We start from the raw sequence: 21808 nt of genomic DNA on the forward strand, positions 1-21808 counted from the left end.
AAATATTGGGTCGCGTGCCATTGGTTCGACATCCCTTTATTAAAGAAATAGATGTCGCCTGCAAACCCGTCGTCGCGGTATTTAAAAAAAAAATAATTAGTAGCCTATGTGTTCTTCCAGACTATGATCTACATCTTCGTCAAATTTCAGCGAGATCCATACAGCCTTAATCGAGATACCTTCAAACAAACATCCATCCATAAAAAAATTCGCATTTATAATAAAATATTAGTAAGATACAATTACCCACAGAATAAGACACGATAAGATATATATAGGTAAAAATCTAATTTATTATTGCTTATTAAATCTTTGGAAGGAGTGTTCTCGTATTTTTTGTCATACTCAATTTCAATGGTTTCGTATTATCAATAATCCTAACACGGTCTTTCGTGTGTATAATGGCTTGTATAATTAGCTTCTCCATGGTATATATTTTGCGATCTTCATTAGTTTGTTAGGGCAACTTATAATTTTTATTTAAACGCAACGCCTGTGACAAAAAAATTGTTCACAGAAATGTCACTTGTCTTTTAACATGTGAGCCTTTATACGTATAGTCGGATTGAAACGTATTGATAAATGTTGAATTAAATTAATATTTTTCTAAGAAAAATAATAATTGACAAATCAAATCAGTTTTCTGTATATTTAATTATCTAATTATCACCAACGACTATTTTTTATTGTCGTACCGCTATAAATTAAAGGCCACTTTTTCATACTAATACGTAAAGGATTCCGTTAATGACCATCAAATTGGTATAGTAATTAATTCTACTCCTTAATCTTGAAGTTATAGACTCAAAGTATTAACATTTTCTTCCTAATTTTTTCCAATGGCCAATAATCGACAACCCTACTACACCTGATGTCAGTTGTCACGCCACGATCACTGTCAGCCGTTCCAGTCGCCCTCGCAGCTCATTTGACGACTAATTCGATGTTACCAGTCACGCGATCCCCGGGAAAAAGACTTCTTAGAATTTTCCTTACGATTTCTCAGCCTTTAGGGACCTTTATTCGTAACAAAATCGTGCTTATTTAATTACACAGACTCCGTAAAAAGGACGGGTAAAATTATAAGTATTATTAATTTTGATTCCTTTGTTTTATTTGAAATAAAGGCATCTTGGAAACGTCATACTTTTTACTGGCTTCTTTCAATTCTCTGTCTGAAAGAAAAGTCTGTCTGTCTGTCTGTCTGTCGTGTATGTTACGGGTAATCTCCGCAACGGCTGGACCGTATTTGACAGGACTTAGACGAGAAGGTAGCTGAGAGACGCGGGCATTTTGGGCTACTTTTTTAAGTCGCGGCCACTAGTAAGTAATAAATCACGTATCATGCGTTATTAGTATATGCTAACTTCAAATTGCTTTGTTAATAGATACAAAAATTATTGTTCCTATAAATATTAAATCGATTTCTCAGAAGTCGTATTGTATGCAAAATCGATTACAGATATGATTGTGCTCAATTTTATATTCCGATTCCTAATTATAGTTGGATTTGAGATGAAGGCTTATGATTACTGTCCAATCGTATTTAATAGGCATTTACCTTTGATTGAATATACAATGATATGTTCCACTCATCTGCATTTACTATTTGTATGAAGTTAAGGGCCTTTTAAATATATTCTAGATGTTTGAATATATCTATTCTGGTAATCTACTCTCTCTCTCTCTCTCTCCCTCTCTATATCTCGTATTAATTCTTAGTAAAAATATGTTTCTTAAAGACTTTGGATTTCTATACATAATAACAGCTTTACTAAACGTTGGCTTCTGACACAAAATTCCGTTTAAAACTTATTGTTATCTCGCTTTTTGTCAGACATTGACAGGGATGACGATATGTTTTATACATAGATTTTGATGTCAGAAACCAAAGGTAATTTTAACAGTGGCAGAGCCCGCTTTAACATCTACGCACGAATTGGCCCGGCTCTCCCGGTGAAATACCACGACCACTCAGAAGACAGACGTCGAGTGGAAATAATTCCGTGTTTCCTCTGATGAGTGTGCGTCCCGGAGACCTAATTTAATCCTCTTTCCCTTCCCACCCTTTTCTTTTACGGAAAGGATGGGAATTGGAAGTAGACTTTCCGGATGAGAGGATGCATGGGAAGTGAAAATATTTTCTTTCTGTACATCCTCTTCTCCGTCGATTAAATGCATATGCAAAGCACGGCGGCACGGACGGGCAACGGTCACTTCGTTATTTCAGCGATTTCAGGTGGCCGTTTGCTCGTTTGCCACCTTAAGATATAAAAATTTAACGCGGAGTAGAATCGTATGGTTATCCGGCAAGTGGAAATAGACACTAAATGTACTATACACTTCTTAGTATAAACGTATTCTTAAATTGGTTTCTAATTGTAAGAATCGTATGTAGACTAACTATAATGCGGTAGATTTTTATAATAACAAGACTTTGTAAATAGTTAGAAGTAGTGATAACTTAAAGGGTATAGTCGTATGATTGTTTTTTTTTTAAACGAAATGTCCTAATGACAGGACAGAAGTCACGTCTGTTTATAATGCCACGTTATTACATTCGCCGCAATGATATTAAAATTATATTATGGTAAAATGGCGGTCGGGGAATCGAGGGATAAATGGACCGTTTTCGGGGACGGAAATGGTTTTTTTTTTTACTTCAATAGTTTCAAATCGATTGCGTTTATGTCCGTAATAGAGATAATTTTCGGTTTTTGTTACGATTTGAATCATTTGTTTTATATGTATCAAAATTTATACGTACCTGCTGCTTCTGCTTTATTCTGAAAAATTTGAAATGTTTCAATATTGCTAAGCAAATTAAGGAAATAGTTAACACTAGAAATCTTTTAACACTTATTGGCAATATTGGTAGAGGTATAAACATGACGTAATTAGAAAATTGTGCAATAAACATTTATAAAAGACACTTTAGCATTTTCTTCCTACCTCTCTCCAATTTGTTTTTAACTCCTTTTCTTCGTATAAAGCTTAAACACCTACAACATATATTATTATGTGTATTTAAATTTTCTAGTTAAATCCTTTTTGAATTGAGGAATACATTAACGAAATTATTTCGCATATGTTCGATAATAGCTAAGCATATTTACTTGATTTCAACAATAACCTTCAAATTTATCTTTTGTAATGCTTTGTCATTATATTTTTCAAATTACCTTGTCTTTGCTGCTGATGATTTCTGCTGCATTTTAATCACAGGCACTTAATAATTGCATTTATAGAATTAACTTGATAGTTTACTAATAAAACAATGAACATTTAAATAAAACTTAACGTTCCATTTACAAATTACTTGCATTATTCAATTGTGACGTTTAACCACATTTAATTTTATACACAACTGTCAAATGAGTAGTAAAGTTTGACAGTTGTTTTTTTCAGACAGGAACAATTGTAACCGGCCAGTAAGTGCCGAGTGTAAATTTTTGTGTAGAATACGAAGCATTTTTTTCAACCATGTTACTCAATTTCAATTTCAATCAATTTAGTAAGAGCCAATAAAATGATTATTTTGGTGTTGCCAGGAGGATAAATAAAACCAAAGTTCTTTGATAATTTTATATTATATTAAAAAATCTGCATCTGCTAATCAGCGCAATTAGATTCGCTAATCGTTATAATTGCCATTACTAAAACATTCACATAAAACATGACCTCATTTATTTCACAGAAAGACATAGTGAATATGCTTTATTGTTTTTTTCTTAATATACATTTTTACTGTTCATTTAATCAACTAACGCGATGTAATATTTAAGATAACCTCAACCACATTTATACAAAGTAAGTGCGACCACAATACGTCTGATGCGCGGGGGTTACAACCATCTCATTGTATTTTCTCTTGAATTTTATTAAGTTAGCAACAAAATCATAGTATTTTTAGATAGTTTTGTAACGAAGACTTTATTGTATACATTTCTCTTGTGACTAATTGTCAATAAAATCTTGTCTTAGTGCGAGATTAATCAAAAACACAGGATATCACAACTTCCAAACCTGCTCAAAAGCTAAAGTTTTACAACTTAACATGACAAAGTAGATCTCATTGTTATGCCTACGAGCATATATATTTTAATATTTTCGTTAGTAAAGGATACCATAGATGGGTCATTATAATAGGTCGCATTTGACATTAATACAAAATACAACGTAACTTTGTAATGGCGTGCATTAAATATTTTTTATTTGAATTTAGAACTGTACATTTTTTTTTAAATTTCGATTACATATTTCTTGTTTTATCAATAGAATCTCGTTACAATGTTGCGTCAAGGAACACTTTTTCGAAAAAAGTTAAATTGACAGTTGACAGATGTGACCTATTAAATTGACCCTTATGACATTAATAAATGTGGCTTTGGGTAAAATTAAATAACTTTAGCGATACTGTATATACATAAATATATTTATATTGTGGTATGTTATATGATTTACATAATATCTGTATAATTATTTCATTTTAAATTCTGTACAATTTTCAATTAATTTCCTTTTCAGGTAGCAAAATTATCAATATTAAAATTTAATTTACGACTAAATATTATAGAAAACATTTTATTAACTAAATTAATAAAAATAATATTATATTAAATTACATAATTAGTTAATAAAATGTGTAACGGAATGCGATATTTATAGATTTAAGTACCAACTTATACAAAAATTTTGTTAAATCTACAGATTAAATTACTTTTAGCTTAGAACTACATATATAATCTATTTACAATAATTCATAAAGCTTATTTCGTTTACGAAAAAAATCGTAAATGGAATGCATTAGAAGTCTACATAAATATTTACAACACAATTATATTACAATTTTATAGTAACTTATTACTATTTTTTTTAAATAAGGGCTAAAATTTTTCGTTGACTACTCTATGATGTGACCAACCATTGCCTGCATAGAACAGAAAAAGCTCTGTTACTCTTGACTTCTTAAACACCCTTACAATTGCATTAAAAACACAACATTTCAAATATAATTTGAGTCGAATATTTCTTGTATTTATCAAGCAATTTAAATTCCAATTTAGATGGCAGTGACAACTGTTACAATACTCCTTGACTTGTATTATAAAAAGAAATAAAAAAAATCAAATGTCAATTTCAAATTTGGAACTTCAACATATAGGCGAGGCGACGGGCGGCGGATGTGGTGGCGCGCTGGTCGTGGGTGCGTTCAGAAACGCTTGATTCCCCGCCCACGGCTGCAGATTCTGCAAAGCGCTTAAAGCTGTGTTCGCTGGCGGCGCTGATGCTGTACTTGCTGCGTTCTGATAATGAAGCGCTGACAGCGGTGCGGCGCCTGGCGGTGGCTCCGGCATGTAGCCCTTGCTTAGCGCTTCAGCCTGTAGGGAGAGCATCAAGCGGTTAGCCGCTTGCCGTTCAGCTTCCCGCTCCTCGGCAGTTTGACGTCTGGAACAATAATAACATTTATATTAAATTCTATTTCTAAATATTTCTGTCTATATTAAATGTGGCATAGATAACAGTCCCGAACGGCGACGACAATTAGTACACAAATAAGTTTAATTACTATAAATAAAAATTTACTGAGATGCTACTTTAGATCGTTCTTATTTTTATTGGAATATAGATAGCAGATTACGTATGTATACATATTTGTAGGGGTTTTATAGAAAGGTCTACGTAGGATACATATCTCACAGTGACTTTACTAGCCAAATATACATATAAAAACATTAATATAACAAACTCAAGATGGACGACGAAACTGTACCGTTACTTTTAATAGATCATCGTTTAAGCTTGTTAATAATAAATAGCTTCATTAAAACAGTATCCACGTGTTACACGGATGGTTTGTACGCGAGTTAATGGCTGCATTGAATTATGTAGATGTCGCTGAGTGTCCGCTGATCGTGCGGTTAATTATTCAATAGTAATCAGCTTCCGAACTGCGGTACTTCGATACGAATTATTGCAAATATAATAAGAGAGAATTTATTAAACGGATATATAGATAGTTTTAGACTACTTGGTTTGTGGTACTGCTCAACGTAACTGAGTTTGTATGGAATTTATATGGCTAACGATAAATGGTGTCTGATCATACTTTTAGACATAATAATTAGAATCCTTTGGCGTAAATGGCGCTCTTTCGTTACAAAGTCAAGTGGCAGATTGATTAGTGAGGGGACATTAACGTCGACATTTTAGTAAGGCTAGTGTTGCGCCAGTACAACGACACAGTGTCGGATTTTCTTCCTAACAATACTTAGTATCTATACAATGCAAACATTTGACATACATATATAAAGAAAACTAGGATTTTTTAATGGATAAGATATTTGTAAGATTTTTTATGTAATAAAATGGTAGATGAAAAAGTGGCCAGCTGTATTCGCTGGAATAGCAAAATAACAGTTGCCCATAGACAACTATAATTGTAGATTGCGTACCTAGATAACGGAGAATGAAACTTACAGATAGGGGAGATATTCCATTCCTATGCGTCCTATCCTCCGCAAAGTCTGTTAAGTAATATTCAAAACTGAAATTGTAACAGAAAAAGCCAATGAAACCTTTAACTCAACTTTAGAACAACGTTGAAAGATTTCGTTTTCAAACTGATAAAAAAAAACTGATTTTGTCATACTCGCGAATATCTACAGTTACCAGGCGAAATAAAACAAATGCACATCCAAAAGTGGATGGTTTAATTGATGAGCGTGAAACTTTATACTGTCATTGTAGCCTTTATAAAGTACAAATAGGTAAACTTTAGACGATATTAGCTATCACTAAATCGTCTAGTTCGTGAATAATGTACGAGGTTTTAGAGGCATTCGAGGGTTCTAATTTGATTCACGTCAATTAGTATGAACGACGACATGCGAATTAGTTCGTTAGTGTTCGTACTGGCAATTAAACGCTTAAAGTAAATTGACGTTCGAGTTTTGAAAATTGACAGAATTAAAAAAAAATAAGTTGGTTTTTAAGGTTCATAAGAACAAAGATTTAGGCATTATATCAGCAGCTCACTATACGTCCCCACCGAGAGGATCTGAGCCTACCCTAAGTTAAGAGTGACTAGGCCATAGTCAACCACGCTGGCCGAGTGCGGGTTGGTTGACTTCACACATATCTTTGAATTACTTCTCAGATATTTGCAGGTTGCATCACGATGTTTTCCTTCAGCCTAAGAACGTAGGATAAATGTACATATGTAAATTCGAAAGCGGAATACACATTGGTACATGGCAAAGCCTTATAACGAACCAGAAAATGCAACTAAGTTTAGTAATAAAATTAGTTTGTTCTTATCTGCCTGCCAGTATCCGAAAACCCTTAAGTAGAATTGTGATTTGCCTCAACAATTTAATCTTGGCAAATTCAAGTTCGACAAAATTAAAACATTTTGTCGAACTTTCCTGTAGCGAAAATATGGCACATCTTGTTTCCTTCCTATATTCATGGTTTATGGTTATTAATATAACAACTTAACTCTTAGAGACATTAACTTAAAAGGGGTGAACATACTTAGGCTAAGCGAACCTTTTCATTAAATATTAAAAACCTAAAGTAGAAGGCGTTCTTGAACTTTACCTTATCTGAAATTTCTAGTTCAAAATATTTATTAAAAGACACGAAGTAAACCTTTATTTATATATATTTTGTATTAAGATTTTGATACAAATCAGTTAACAAATTATAAAGTCAATATAAAAAAAAAGAATTTTTGACTCAAGATTTTTGAATCAAGTAACTATATTTATACGTTTTTTTTTTAACTTTAATCTTACTAATATTATAAATGCGAATGTTTAGATGGATGGATGGATGTTTGTTACAAGGTACCTCCGAAACGGCTAGACGGATCTTGATGAAATTTGGCACAGATGTAGAACATTGACTGGAAGAACACATAGACTACTAATTAATATTTTTAAATTGCGCGCAGACGGAGCGACGGCTAATTTCATCAATTTTAATTTCAAATGTTACTTGACAGGGTTATGTGAGATTCTTACTCACTAAAACCCCCTCGGTGGCCAACTTCAAATGCGACTACGAGAGTCCCGTGATCTCCAAAGGAACGCACCGGAACTCAACGCATTGGGCTTCTGTACAACTCTAGGAAAATACTTCCTCGTAAATGTTACTTGGACTCGGACTTAAAGTACATTTTGACTGATGTGGACATAATGTTAGCTTGTTATTTTCGTTGTTAATTATTTTTAAAGTAATTCCTCAACAAACATTTAAATAATCAATCGTTATCTGAGGGCTGTTCGTTAATGCCCGTTCCGAAAGGTCGTACGTGACTCATTGTATCTTACTAATTAAGATAGCCACCGACTTACAGAGTGGTCTCTTTAAACATAATTTGCATGTGTAGATATTTTAACATGCTATTAGCATTTAAAGTGACTCTTAAATAAAAGGGATAAGGTATATAATGGTTTAATTAGTGAGCAAATCATATCTGGTTTGCAAATAAAGCTTTTAAGCCCAATCGTTACTGTCCACTGACCTAAAGAGTCGCAATTAAATGTGTATTTTTTATCGTTATCGAAAATTTGAAGTCAATGTCTTATAGTAGATTAAAGATTGAGGTGTTATTTACTGTACTACAGATTACTATATGTAGTATTTAAAAGATGTTTTAATTATTGTGTTAACTAAGTCTTTAAGTAATTAACGCGAGCGACGATAGCTCTATACTATCCCACAATGTTTACAGTGTTTGTTACTCCTTTTGATTTGCAGACTTTGGTACAAACATTTTAATTTATTTCTAGATATTTTAACTACTGCAAAAATGTTTTATATTAAAAATTTTAAAACTAATTTATTTTTTAATTTTATTGTATTTTAAAGGCCATTTCTTAAAAAACAATAAGATATGTATAATATAGATTAATAAATCTATACAATAAGCGATATTTTTCTAGGTAATATTTTACAAATTATAATTTAATTACAAAGCTTCGCGGGTCCTCCTAAAGCTACGCTTTTTAGCAGTTAACAGTTAACAATTAGTTAAATATTGAAATCATCATCATTATCAGCTCACTATACGTCCCCACCGAGGGGCTCTGAGCCTACCCCAGGGTTAGGGGTGACTAGGCCATAGTCAACCACGCTGGCCAAGTGCTTCACGCTTGACTTCAAACATATCTTTGAATTTCTTCTCAGATATGTGCAGGTTGCTTCACGATGTTTTCCTTCACCGTAAGAACGTCGGATAAATGTACATATGTAAATCGGAAATCGAAAAACATATTAGTACATTGCGGGATTCGATCCCAGGACCTGCAGATTGTAAGTCAAGTGTTTGACCCCTGAGCCACCGACGCTCTGATTGAAATCACAGATGGATATATTTCGATTTATTAGACAATTACATTTAGTCCAATTTAATTCTTCAACGGAATTTTAATTCGGCATAGTTTAATATTTCACGTTTGAAAAAGCATAAGAACTTTTTAATTCGCGTTTCATTAAAACAGACATCGAGCTCAGTTGGAAGTTAATTTGTTGAATTCGCAAATTCAAACTTCGAATGATATATAGCCACCCCAAGGAGGCGGCAGTCCAAATTACACTGACACCCGCCCCAACAGGAAACAATGAAATTATTAACAAACAGCTGCGGGGTAACGAGTTGAGATGGTTCTAATTACGGTGGCCGGGCGCTAATGAATGATTGAACAAAGCGTTAAGTCTATTATCGCAGCAAGAACTTTATTACAACGGTTAATGTACGACGCTTTGTTTAGTGATGTGCTTTGTAAATTCATTATTTGTCGATAAAACCACCGATATGACATAATTATACCATTCTAGTTTGTGATTCTCTTTACCTAATCGTAGTTAATAACACACTTACAGACGTTTCTTATAATGAGTGTAAGAAAAAGTAACAAAATAAACTATATTCAAAGAAATCAATGTAAAGCGCTCTGAATTTTATACCAGACACTACACGAATTAAAACTGAAACTTAAGTCTCAATGCTATCTAAATTGAGAGTGAGCGACGGGCCGCGTCCGCGAAATAATACCAGTACCACTCATCCTGATGAAGGGCCCCCGATGGGCTCGAAACTAGTCGGTGCCACCACCGGACGAATATACGTGAGTGTTTATATATCAGTTCAATGCTATCTGTCTATAATTGCGTGTATTGAATTCATTTATTTGAACACAATTATCTATTTTGTAGTACAAATGTAAAATGTTTCATTTGTTGTAATCTGAAATAATTTATCGAACATTTATAAAACTTATCGATAGATTAAGTACAGCACTAAAGAAGCCGCGAGGCTCCGCCGTGTCTTTATAATTAGATAAAGGGAGGTACAATTAAACTTAACTTGAATAAGCCCAACCTTACTGTCTGGCATTAATTTCTACCTAATTATTTTGTAAATCGTTGCCAATTATGTACATTGATTATTAAATTAAGCATAAAAGATTCTTTTCATCAACATTATATACTATTTTGTTTAATTTAATTTATTGATAATGTGCAACTAGTAATGTTGGATTTTTATTATATTGGCTAGTTTTTGGAATAAATTCATTCATAATATTGTTTATAAAACTTCATAATTTTTTTATAAAACATCTTGAGATTTTGATATCGGACATTTCCCACGTTTGAGTCGATCACCCGCTGTTTTATTACTGTACAGCGCGAAAGACGATATATTTATTTAATTCGCACATTAACAAATGCCATCTAAAACTGCATTTTAAATGACAGATCACAACGACCTCACAACAAGCAGAGGGCCTAGCATGAAAATACGTGAGAATATTTTGCGTAACGTCTTATATGTATTAAAGTTATATAATTGAAGACGTTAAGAAAACGCGTGTCGCAAATATAAGTCATAAGCCCTCTGAGTGCAAAAATATGTGTAAATTGTGTATGAGGTTATCTACACAAATTTTAATTCCATACCCTCAGGTTTTTCAATTCGTAAGCGTCGTAGAAGTCAGTTGTAGTGGTAAGAAAACATATTTTAAAAGACACATTTAGATACTAGCTGTTGCCCGCAACTTATCAGCGTAGAATTAAAAACAAACAAGCTTGTTTATTCAAGCTCACATAAGGTACTTTTCATTACAAGTCTGGTGAAGATCGATCCAGCCGTTTTGGAGTAATCTCAATAATAACGTGGACTGGCGGACAGCAATACAGACAAGCAGAAATTGCAAAAACCTGTGTTTTCTTTTGTTTTATATTTATGTATTTTAGACATTAATAGTCAGAATCATCAAGAGCAAATGGCGTGCTTTCGTTACCAAGCCAAGTGTCAGATTGATTAGTGAGGGGACATAAACGTTGATATTTTAATAAGGCTAGTGTTGCGCTGATACACCGACGCAGTGTCGAATTTCTTCCTAATAGTACGCATCTAAATCATGTGATCGAAATATGAAAATTTCCTTTTATATAACAGACCCTACAATTTTATTTATCTGTATAAATAAAAATGTTATATCTTAGAGCAGCGGAGAATAAAAATGCTAACATTTATCTTATTAATACAGCGATTAACCTTTACAAAATGCCATTAACTTCAGTTCTAAGACATTTAAATATTAAACACACTATGATTTGGCAACTCAAAGGTAGCAGTTGGATTGTATTATTCTATCATGTTAATAAGATTCCATTTAATTTAATTATACTAATAAAATATTATGACGTCTTTATCGTACAAAAAAAATAAAAAATATTTTTTAATCTACTTAAAAGGACAACTCAAATGTTTGCTAAATATACGGTAGTGATATAATTTTTTCCTGTCAATAAAAATTATCATATTAAATACACATGTGGCATATCCATTTAGGAAATAATACTTTTTTATGTAAACATGACATAATACTTGCATGAGAATATAATTTAAAGATGATTTTCCCACGTGCAACTTTATGATGCGATATAATGGCATTCTACATTTTTTATTATGATCGAATCAAAATGATCATCGTGTTTACATCTGTGTGACAAACTAATAATAACATTAAGTTGAATATAAACTTAATTTAATTCCATTGCTAAGTGTATGAGTAGCTTTTTTATTTCTTTATCCAAATGATATCTTTGAGATCAGTGATTTTTAATTAAGTTTTTATGATACAGGCTGCATAGTGACCAAGATTACTGATATAATAGAATAAATTAACTGCTGCTGACAGGATATTTAAAATAGTAATCACTCGTCACTTAGGTAAGGACTTGGAAACGCAGAGATTTAAGTTGCTAAGCGACATACGTAATGCAATGTCATAAAGCTTTGTAAACAGGCACGCGTCGCTGACTGTTCTTCATCGCTAACACGAGTCACTCGTAACCTGTTGTCAAGACCATCGTGAGACAATTCGCTGCAAGTTTTTCGGCAGTTGCATGTACTAATCGAATAGACGTCTCGCATTGATTGAACGGTGGGTTCGAAGCACGTACAACACGATACTCGGAAGGATATGAAATTAGCTTCGAAGACTTATGTCGCCTTGTGCACGAAATGCCCTGAAAATCTTTCTAATTCATTGTTAACTTCAAAAAATAAAAATTAATTCGCTTATTAGTAAGACACTGACATCTTATATTATTCAAACTTTCGTGTGACATTATACTAGACCGATGTCTTAACAAAAAACGTAGTATGTTTGTCTCTTGGTAATCTACAAATATAGTTAAATTGAAGTGTCAAAACTTTAAAAATTCTTCTCAACTCGACTGACAGTTATCAAAATAGTCAAATAAATCCGTAAAACGTTTTAAGAGTCAAAACTCTCACAAAAGCTACTATATTATGGAGGTTACAACGGAATTTCTAATGAATTAGAAAGACGGCGTCGGAACTCTTAAAGGACTGCAAATTAAAAAAGCGACGCCATATTTTCACGCATCATTTTTATTTATTTAGAGATGATAATAAAGAAGAAACATTTAAATTGAACATAACATTTACAATATAAGTTTGTAGGAAAAAAATGTCTTAGCCACAAAATGTAACATAGCATTATAATGCATATGTCACCGAGAGATCATAAACATCGCCCATTTACAATTAGCCAAAGTAAATTGTAAACAGTCAACAAATTGAATAAGAAATGAATCATCCACATATTAGTTTAAATCGAAGTCTTGTGTCTTGTTACCGACATAGCCTACCGCATTTGCACTCTGAAGTGGCAATGGGCCGGCCATATAACCCGAAGAAACGATAACCGTTGGAGTAGACGAGTTCTTGAGTAGAAAATGTTTTTCACATGGAGTCGTTCGCATTGCAAATTAATGTTTCTCTTACATATTGCACCCTGTTATTTACACAGACACGTCGCAACACGTCCCCGTATCAATCCGTAAAAGGATTTCCTACTTAATTCCTGAGGAGACAACCTACAAGCAAACAATTATCCCGAAGACATTCTAACAACGTCGTACAATAACGACGTAACTCTAAGAACAAAGAACAAGCAAATTTGAACTTAATGTTAAGGGAATTAAGGTCATATATGTTAAAGAAGTTTGATAATGATCATTTAAGTATTAACGATAAAAATGTAAACAAAAATAGACTCTTTGTTACAAGTAATTAGAGTGTTTATGTGTATTGTACCTAAATACAGGGGGTTTTAATATTCACTTACAAGGGAAAAGAATTACAGCGGGAAAATGAAGCAGGGTCAGTAAATAAATAAAACCCACACCCTCCTTGGTTCCCCATTGGTGGGGAGTTGCGTGTTGGATTGCTATACGATTCCAATTCGATTTGTCGGGAACAGGCAACGATTTGAAGCTAATCAACGTTGCTTTATAAACTGTAAATTATTGCTCCAATGTTGTAATTGAAAATCGATTTCAAAAGCATATTATTTTCATTCGTTTCTTTTCAAATAAATTTTGAATTTATGACATTACTAGACTCATTCCTTTAAACTAGTTCTATACCTTAGTTCTTTCCCACGGTCAAAAAAAAGGAAATTTAATCAAAATATGTATTTATCACACACTTTATTTCAAATCTGATGACTGTAGCCTAATTTCACATCCTACCCTTTTCTTATAAGGAAAGGATAGGAAGGAGAAGTGACTTTGATGGAGGACACAAAGGAAATGAAAATATGTTCTTTCTGTATGTCTCCTCCTCCATCGATGTAGGCCACGCATCTGCAATTACGGATGTCTCTGGGCAACAGTCGCTTCGCTTCGACGAATTCATTGTCGTTTGCTCGTTTACCACCTTATAAGAAAACAGCTTTGGACACTAAATTATTTGTGTCTCTTTAACTTAAAAGAAAGCATAATAACATATTAACTATACCGTCTTTAACGAGTGTAGTTCATTACTAGGTAAACTTGCTCTTAACATGTTACAGTAAATATTCATGAAGGAACAAAATACAATGGCAATTACATCGTAACGTAACACTTGTATTCAAGACAACGTTCACCAGGTCCATAAAATAAAGTTAAGAGCCCAATGTAGCAGTCACAAAAATAAGCAATAAAACAAACAGGGAACAATGCACATAAAAAAGTCGACCGTCCGTCTTTCTACCGCGGTTAATAATTGATGAGTCAAACTGCCGAGTTGTGTTACGCTTGCAATATTAATATCCCTACCTACCCCACGTTGCCGCCTACTTGATGTTACATACAAATACAAATACTTTAGTATATTCATTTAAAAACAGACGCAAATTGATAAACTAAACTACCTAATGTAAAAGAAAATGTTTATATTTGGCTTGCAAAGTTTATACTAAGATCAACGCTTATTTTCATTTGCAAGGAAAATTATACATAACCTTCTTTTTGAAGTTGGCAAAAAAGTTTTACAATAACACGCTTTTAAATATTTGATACAATAATAAAAGTCGATTATTTGATGGATGTACTGTTAGAAGTCAAAAGCAAATGAAATTATCTATTAGTATCATTTTGAACTTTCAATATTAATATTTGTTTTCAAGAAAGATACAGTCATGTTCGTTGGCAGTGTCCCAACAATCGGCAATCGATTTAACGACTTGTAGACATTATAACTATAAAAAATTGTAACAATAGCGAATTCAACACTATACAATAGTCAGGGGTACAGTGCAGTTAACAATTATTTTGTAAGAAGGTAATTTAGGGTAGTAAGGTAATTTAAATTAAAATGATAATTTTTCTGTAAATGGTATACAGTCAACGAACTCCACTGTACATGCTTAGATGTTTTAGTGAAATAAAAAGCCATAATCCGTGTAAATAACGCTACAATAATAGATAAAAATGTCATACATCGACATAGCTTTTATTTATAGCTCATCGTCAACTTATCGAGCTAACAATAGCTTGATAAAGTTGAATAGGTGAGCATCATTCTATTGTTCACGAAACACTTTCTCTTAAATGTGATATAAATCAAGATAAGTCGGATTTAAACATAAAATAAGATAGGATAGATTTTTATAAAACAGGATAGTGTTTGAGAAACATTTGAAAGGTGCGTTTCCACTAGCGAAACCTTCTCTATGTTGTTTTGAACAGAATGAAAGAAATGATATAATGAAGCGCCAAATATAATGGTTTAGGGCAGTGGTACCCAAATTTATTTTGTCTACTGCCCACTTTGAGAGTAAATATTTTTTTAGCGCCCCCATATTTTCACATATTTAAAAACGACAATAACTTCAAATTAAATTAATTAATTATTGTGACATATATATGTATATTAACGGTGAATTCTAAACGAAACTTTTACTGTAACCCGCAACTTGAGACCTGCAGCGCCCACAACGGGGCGTTATCGCTCACTTTGGGAAAGACTGAGTTAGGGTATGGCTTTCGGATCACTAGGTCGGCGTTTCGAATGCCGCCATTCGAATATTGTCGTAAACCATGTCTTAGCACAAGGATAGAGCTTAGTTGGAATGGTACAAGAAAATTAAGTGATTTTTTGGTATTACAATTTAAATAAGACATCTAAATAATGACAACTAATATATTTATATTATTATCGCTGTGAAAATCCCACATTTGCGTGCTTTTAAATACATATAAAATTGACAGACGCGACAAAAATTATTTATTTATACGTATATGTTAGTATAAACACGATAGAAATCTATATATATAAAAGAAAGTCGTGGTAGTTACACTATTCATTTACGCTAAGAGCCAGGAGACGGACATAGATTACTATTTATTCTTTTTTTCGAATTTATGCCTTGAAGAGCTGCTTCTTATTTAACTTACTAATATTATAAATGCGAATGTTTAGTTGGATGCGATGTGGATAGATGGATGGGTGTTTGAAGATATCTATAGAACGGCTGAACGGATTTCGATTTTTTGGCATACGTATAGAACATAGTCTGAAAGAACACATAGGCTACACTAATTAAGTTTTTTATGTATCCACGCGGACGGAGTCGCGGGCGACAGCTAGTTTTAGATAAAAACTTTTTACATTAAAAGCCATTTACATGAGACTAGGATTTGACCTATCGCTATGACTACTTTATAGTCTGCGGTGTTGTTTGTATAACCTTACTTTATTCAGAGACGATAAACCTCATCCATTCGTCATAGATAAAAAGAACATTTCATTTGTGCCACCCTAATCAATATTCGTTGACATTTAAATTAATATTATCAAATAGTTTTCTATCGTTAAAGACATTTAAAAATAAAATCATAAAAAATATGAAATAGAAATCACTTTTATATATAGTTAAATCAAATTTTAACTTAACTAGCCGCGACTCCGTCCGTGCGGAGTTAAAAAAAACTTAAGTAGCCAAATGTTCTTTCAGGCTACGATCTATATCTGTCTAAAATAGATTTAAATCAGTGCTTGTCGAGAGGGCTCTGTAATCATATTATATGAAAAAAAAATTCAATGAAAAAAAAATATTTTAAAAATCCCTTTGACCTGTAATTAAAACATTACCAATAAACATTGTGTTGTATTGTACCAAATGTCATCAAGATCCGGTAAGTGGTTCCGAAGATACCTCCTAATCCATCCATCCATATAGAGTTTCGCATATTAATAAGAAGTAAAATAAGCTAAATGTCAACGTATCTCAAAGTTTTTACCACAAAAAATTAGCGTATTTCGAATACCCGTGCAAATCCGAGGTAATAGCTTGTATCTAATAAGTGGTAGATATTTTATTTTCCATCACATTTATTTAAATAAAGATTAAAAAGGATAATTGGCAGATTTTTATCTTTAAAATAAATCATGAGACAAGATATGCAAAATAGTTATTCTAAAGTGAACAGCAATTTAAAAATCAAACGCATGTATTATTAATTGACAATGTAAATTTCGGATAACAGCACTCAGGATAAGATAAAGATCAAATTATGTTCATTAAGATGTTTCCAAAGTAAAACATATACCGTAACAATATCTCATAAATTACATTTTAGAATTATTGAACTTATGGGAAAGGAAAGAAGAGACATAAAAAACATATCTATACTAATATAAAGAGCAAACATTTGTATGTTTGTTTGCATTAAATATGCTCCGAAACTATTAAACCGATTTAAAAAATTCTTTCACTTTTTTTATATCATAAAGTGGCAAACGAGCGAGCGGCCACCTGAAATCGCTGAAATAGCGAAGTGACCGTTACCCATAGACACACGCCACCGCATATGGCTACCTTTAATCGACGAAAGAGAAGATACAGAAAACAAATATTTTCCCTTCCCATGCATCCTCTCATCCGGAAAGTCCACTTCCACTTCCCATCCTATCCTTATAAGAAAAAAGGTGGGAAAGGAAAGAGGACTAAATTAGGCCTCCGGGAAGCACACTCATCAGACGAAACGTGAAATTGCTTCCACTTCACGCCTATCACTATTGGTTAGCTACATTACCAACTGACAAAGACTGTATATTTATTACTAGATATTTTTTAAATTCCGCACACACGAAGCCGCGGACAACTACTAGTGTTGAACAAAGAAATGCTCACAATTTCTCTAAGGTACACGGATTTGATAGTCAACATATCAAAAGTCGGTGTTACAGATAGCAACACGAAGAATCAATTTGCTCATAGATAAAGGTCTTTTATAAAGTTAACATTTAAGAAAACGACAATTTATGCCATAAAAAACTAATTAGTAAACAGTTTGTGCCTTTAAAAAAGTAAATTAAAAAGAAAAACTCTTTAAAGTGAGTGAAAGTGTAAAAAGGTAACTGTTCGTCGGTTACTGCCGTCAGTAACATTAACTGGTAAATTAATCAAACAGAAACCCTATCGGACAGTCGGGCCTCGTTAGGGCTTTACTTTTAATACAACCAAACAAGCCAAAGCCCAAGATAAGCATCCATTAACACAAGCTGTTTAATACAAACAAACGCCTGATAAATTGACTGGAACTAATATTGAAGACCTCTTCTTTGTCGTCTTTTAATAAGATTTTATTTCTTAAATAAACAATGTTATAAGGCGTTAATTGATTCTTTCATGACTATAAAATCAAGCTTATAAATGCGAATGTTTAGATGTATGATTGCTACCAATAAACTCGGAAACGGACCGACCAAATTGAATGAAATTTGGCACAGATATAGATCATAGTCTGCAGAATGCATAAGGTAAATGTTACCACAGACAATTGAAAATTCTGTCCGTTATAAAAAAAAATAGTTTTTTTTTAATTTCATGTGAATGTCAAGAGCAAAAGCTAGTTTTAAAACATTGTAATCGTCGATGCTGCGCCATTTTACCGGCAGTCTGTATTTTTTCGTTGTCTTTTGTTATAATAAAAAGCCGGTGGCGCCGCGTATCGAGTCTCTCTTTATCTGTTCCGAACACAAACACCACTTGTCCATTAGAAGTAATCGCTATCCCACCGGCATAGCCTTATTGTCTCGCAACACCCAAACTGGATCTCTACTACTACCCTTTTTAGTCTGTGCTCACGACTTTTGTTTTATTTTCATTTGTTAATCTATTGTTTTGATTATAAAGATTTTAAAATGCTAAATTAAAAAAGGATTATTAATTGATGATATTAATTGGTATTAAATTTCTGAGCGTCTTCTCCGTCCATTAAAGGTTACGCAACGCATCTGTAATTGCGAATGTATGGGCGTTCACTTCGCTTCAAGCAGTCGCTTGCTTGTTTGTCACCTTATAATATAAAAAAATAAGCAACCAAAAGACAATCTATTTAGTAATATTATTCCATGAAGAGGAATGATTTGGTTGCTTGCAATAAATATGTTCCGAAACTACTGAAGCGAATTGAAAATTTCTTTGACTGTTGGGAAGCTACACTATCCCCGAGAGACATAGAATGTATTTATTCTTTATTTTTTTTATACAGCGCTGAAAACAGTCGAAGAAATAGTGTATCATATATATATAAGATATATAAGAAAGTCGTGTTAGTTACACTATTTATAACTCAAGAACTACTTTACTGATATGGCTGAAAATTGATGAGGAGGTAGTTTAGAGCCAGGAGACGGACATAGGATACTACTTATTATTATTTTTTTCGAATTTATGCCTTGAAGAGCTGCTTTTTATTTAACTTACTAATATTATAAAAACGAATGTTTAGATAGATGTGATATGGATGGATGGATGGGTGGGCTACACTAATTAAATTTTTTTATATACCCACGCGACGGAGTCTCGGGCGACAGCGGGTGTTGGTATAAAATCCTAGCATTATCGTAAAACAAATAAAATCGATTTTGAGTCGATTATATTTTAATCGATTGAACGTAAAAGACTTTTTTCTAAAATAGGCCCTATTTAAAAACAGTTCGATAGCTTAATTATATAAATTAATATTAATGATATTAGCTATCAATAAAAACAAACTCGTGTATAATTATAGTACACTCATAATGATTTATTAGCGAACGGTAGTTTGTTCCGGAATTGAAACATGACATATTATGCGTTAAAAAGATTAATATAACATTATCAATAGGGTATATGTAACTGTCTAATTAACATAATTATGCGTATATTAATGAAAAAAAAGTGTTAGAACTATAAAATTAAATACGGAGGTCAATTTAAAGTTCTATCAAATAGTTCCGTAAAGTTCGATTTGGATAAAAAAAAACAGTTGAAGCAATGTCAACGATCTTTTTAATTTTTTTTGTAGGTAGGTTAAAAATTTTAATTAAATGACTGTTTTTTTTTAAATAAAGCATACTACGAATTTGTTTTTGTTTCATATCATAAGGTGGCAAACGAGCGAGCGGCCACCTGAAATCGCTGAATTAGCGAAGTGACCGTTGCCCATAGACATACGCAATACTTTAATCGAGGGAGGAGAGGATGCACGGAAAGAAAATATTTTGCATGCATCCTCTCATCCGGAAAGTCCACTTCCCTTACATTCCTTTTTAGAAAAAGGGTGGGAAGGGAAGAAGGACTAGATTAGGCCTCTGGGAAGCACACTCATCAGACGAAACGCGGAATTGCTTCCACTTCACGCCTGTATTCTGTGTGGTCGTGGTATTTCACCGGGCGAGCCGGGCCAATTCGTGCGAAGGTGTTAAAGCGGGCTCTACCACTGATAATTTCACTATTACATACTTTTAAGTTGACGATTGAAAAGCCATTTTATATTGATCAGACTACACGAACAAAAGTGAGTTTCCGAGTCCAAATTTTCCGTTTAAAACATATTGTTATCTCTGTTTTGTCAAAGATAATGTCAGGGACGACGATATGTTTTATACGGAGATTTTTGTCTTAGAAACCCACGTTAAGTATTTTATAATCTGAGGCCACTTTATTGGCTTCTTTCGTTATTTTAACTATGATAAGGCCTAGAGAAGAGGAGCCAATTTTATTGAAGACTCGCAAAAAAATTAATAGAATACATTTTATAGATTAGTCACATTAAGAAGTAATAAATATTTATTGTCTTTAAATTTATAGACTCTTTTGTTTAAAATTCCTATTTAAAGTGATACAGAATTAATAAATATAACATAAATTGTAAATTGTAAAACATAATCGTCAATAAAAGTTCTCGTTTAACGGACCAAGTGGTTCACCTTTGAACACATTTGACGTAATGTTTTGAGGAATAAGACATTTGTATAAACCGACTAACTTATATGACCCGGTGAATATATGTAATTCGCTGATACGACTCTGTCAACAAAAAAAGTGCTACAAAATCATTGTTATTTTCATAAATATCATTGTTAACACAACAGCCACACTCTGGCCAATAAGTTTGTAGCACTATATGAGCTTGGCACTTAAGAAATTTTTCCTATCGTAAATCTACGCGAAGTCGCGTATTTAAATAATATAGTTATACTAGCTGTCGCCCGCGACTCCGTCCGCGTGTTTGTCTAAAAAATTAAAAATAAAATTTTGGGGCGGACTACCCTTAACATTTAGGGGGATGAAAAATAGATGTTGGCCGATTATCAGACCTACTCCAAATGCTCACAAAATTTCATGAGAATCGGTCAAGCCGTTTCGGAGGAGTATGGGAACGAAAATTGTCACACGAGAATTTTATATATAAGATTTATCGAGATCAGTATTTGTTTTATGTAACGTAATGGCGAATGCAGTCACTTGTTTTTGCTGTCTGTACGTTATACAACTAACGTAAAATACTAATGTGTAACCAACTCTAGCTAGTAAGGTCTAAAACTATTAATTTTTATTAAAAACTAACATTTAACTTAAAAGTGTTGTATTTTGACGTTGAATGTATCTCAGATAATGCAATATAGTTTGAACTTTGTACACTTTCAATTTCACATTTTTTC

The 21808-nt window shown here is 32.9% G+C and overlaps 1 protein-coding gene across 1 annotated transcript in view; it reads right to left on the reverse strand.

Annotated features, from left to right (window-relative positions):
- Positions 1-5073: 5073 nt before the first annotated feature.
- Positions 5074-21808, reverse strand: part of C15 (homeobox protein C15) — a 36782-nt gene continuing 20047 nt past the window's right edge. The window contains exon 3 of the mRNA XM_013309982.1: positions 5074-5448. Within this exon, the coding sequence (XP_013165436.1) occupies positions 5154-5448 (295 nt within the window). The 3' untranslated portion in view covers positions 5074-5153. The remainder of the gene's footprint in view (positions 5449-21808) is intronic.

Source organism: Papilio xuthus, unplaced genomic scaffold, assembly GCF_000836235.2.
Source record: "Papilio xuthus unplaced genomic scaffold, Pxut_1.1 DF827756.1, whole genome shotgun sequence".
Classification (NCBI taxonomy): Eukaryota; Metazoa; Arthropoda; class Insecta; order Lepidoptera; family Papilionidae; genus Papilio; species Papilio xuthus.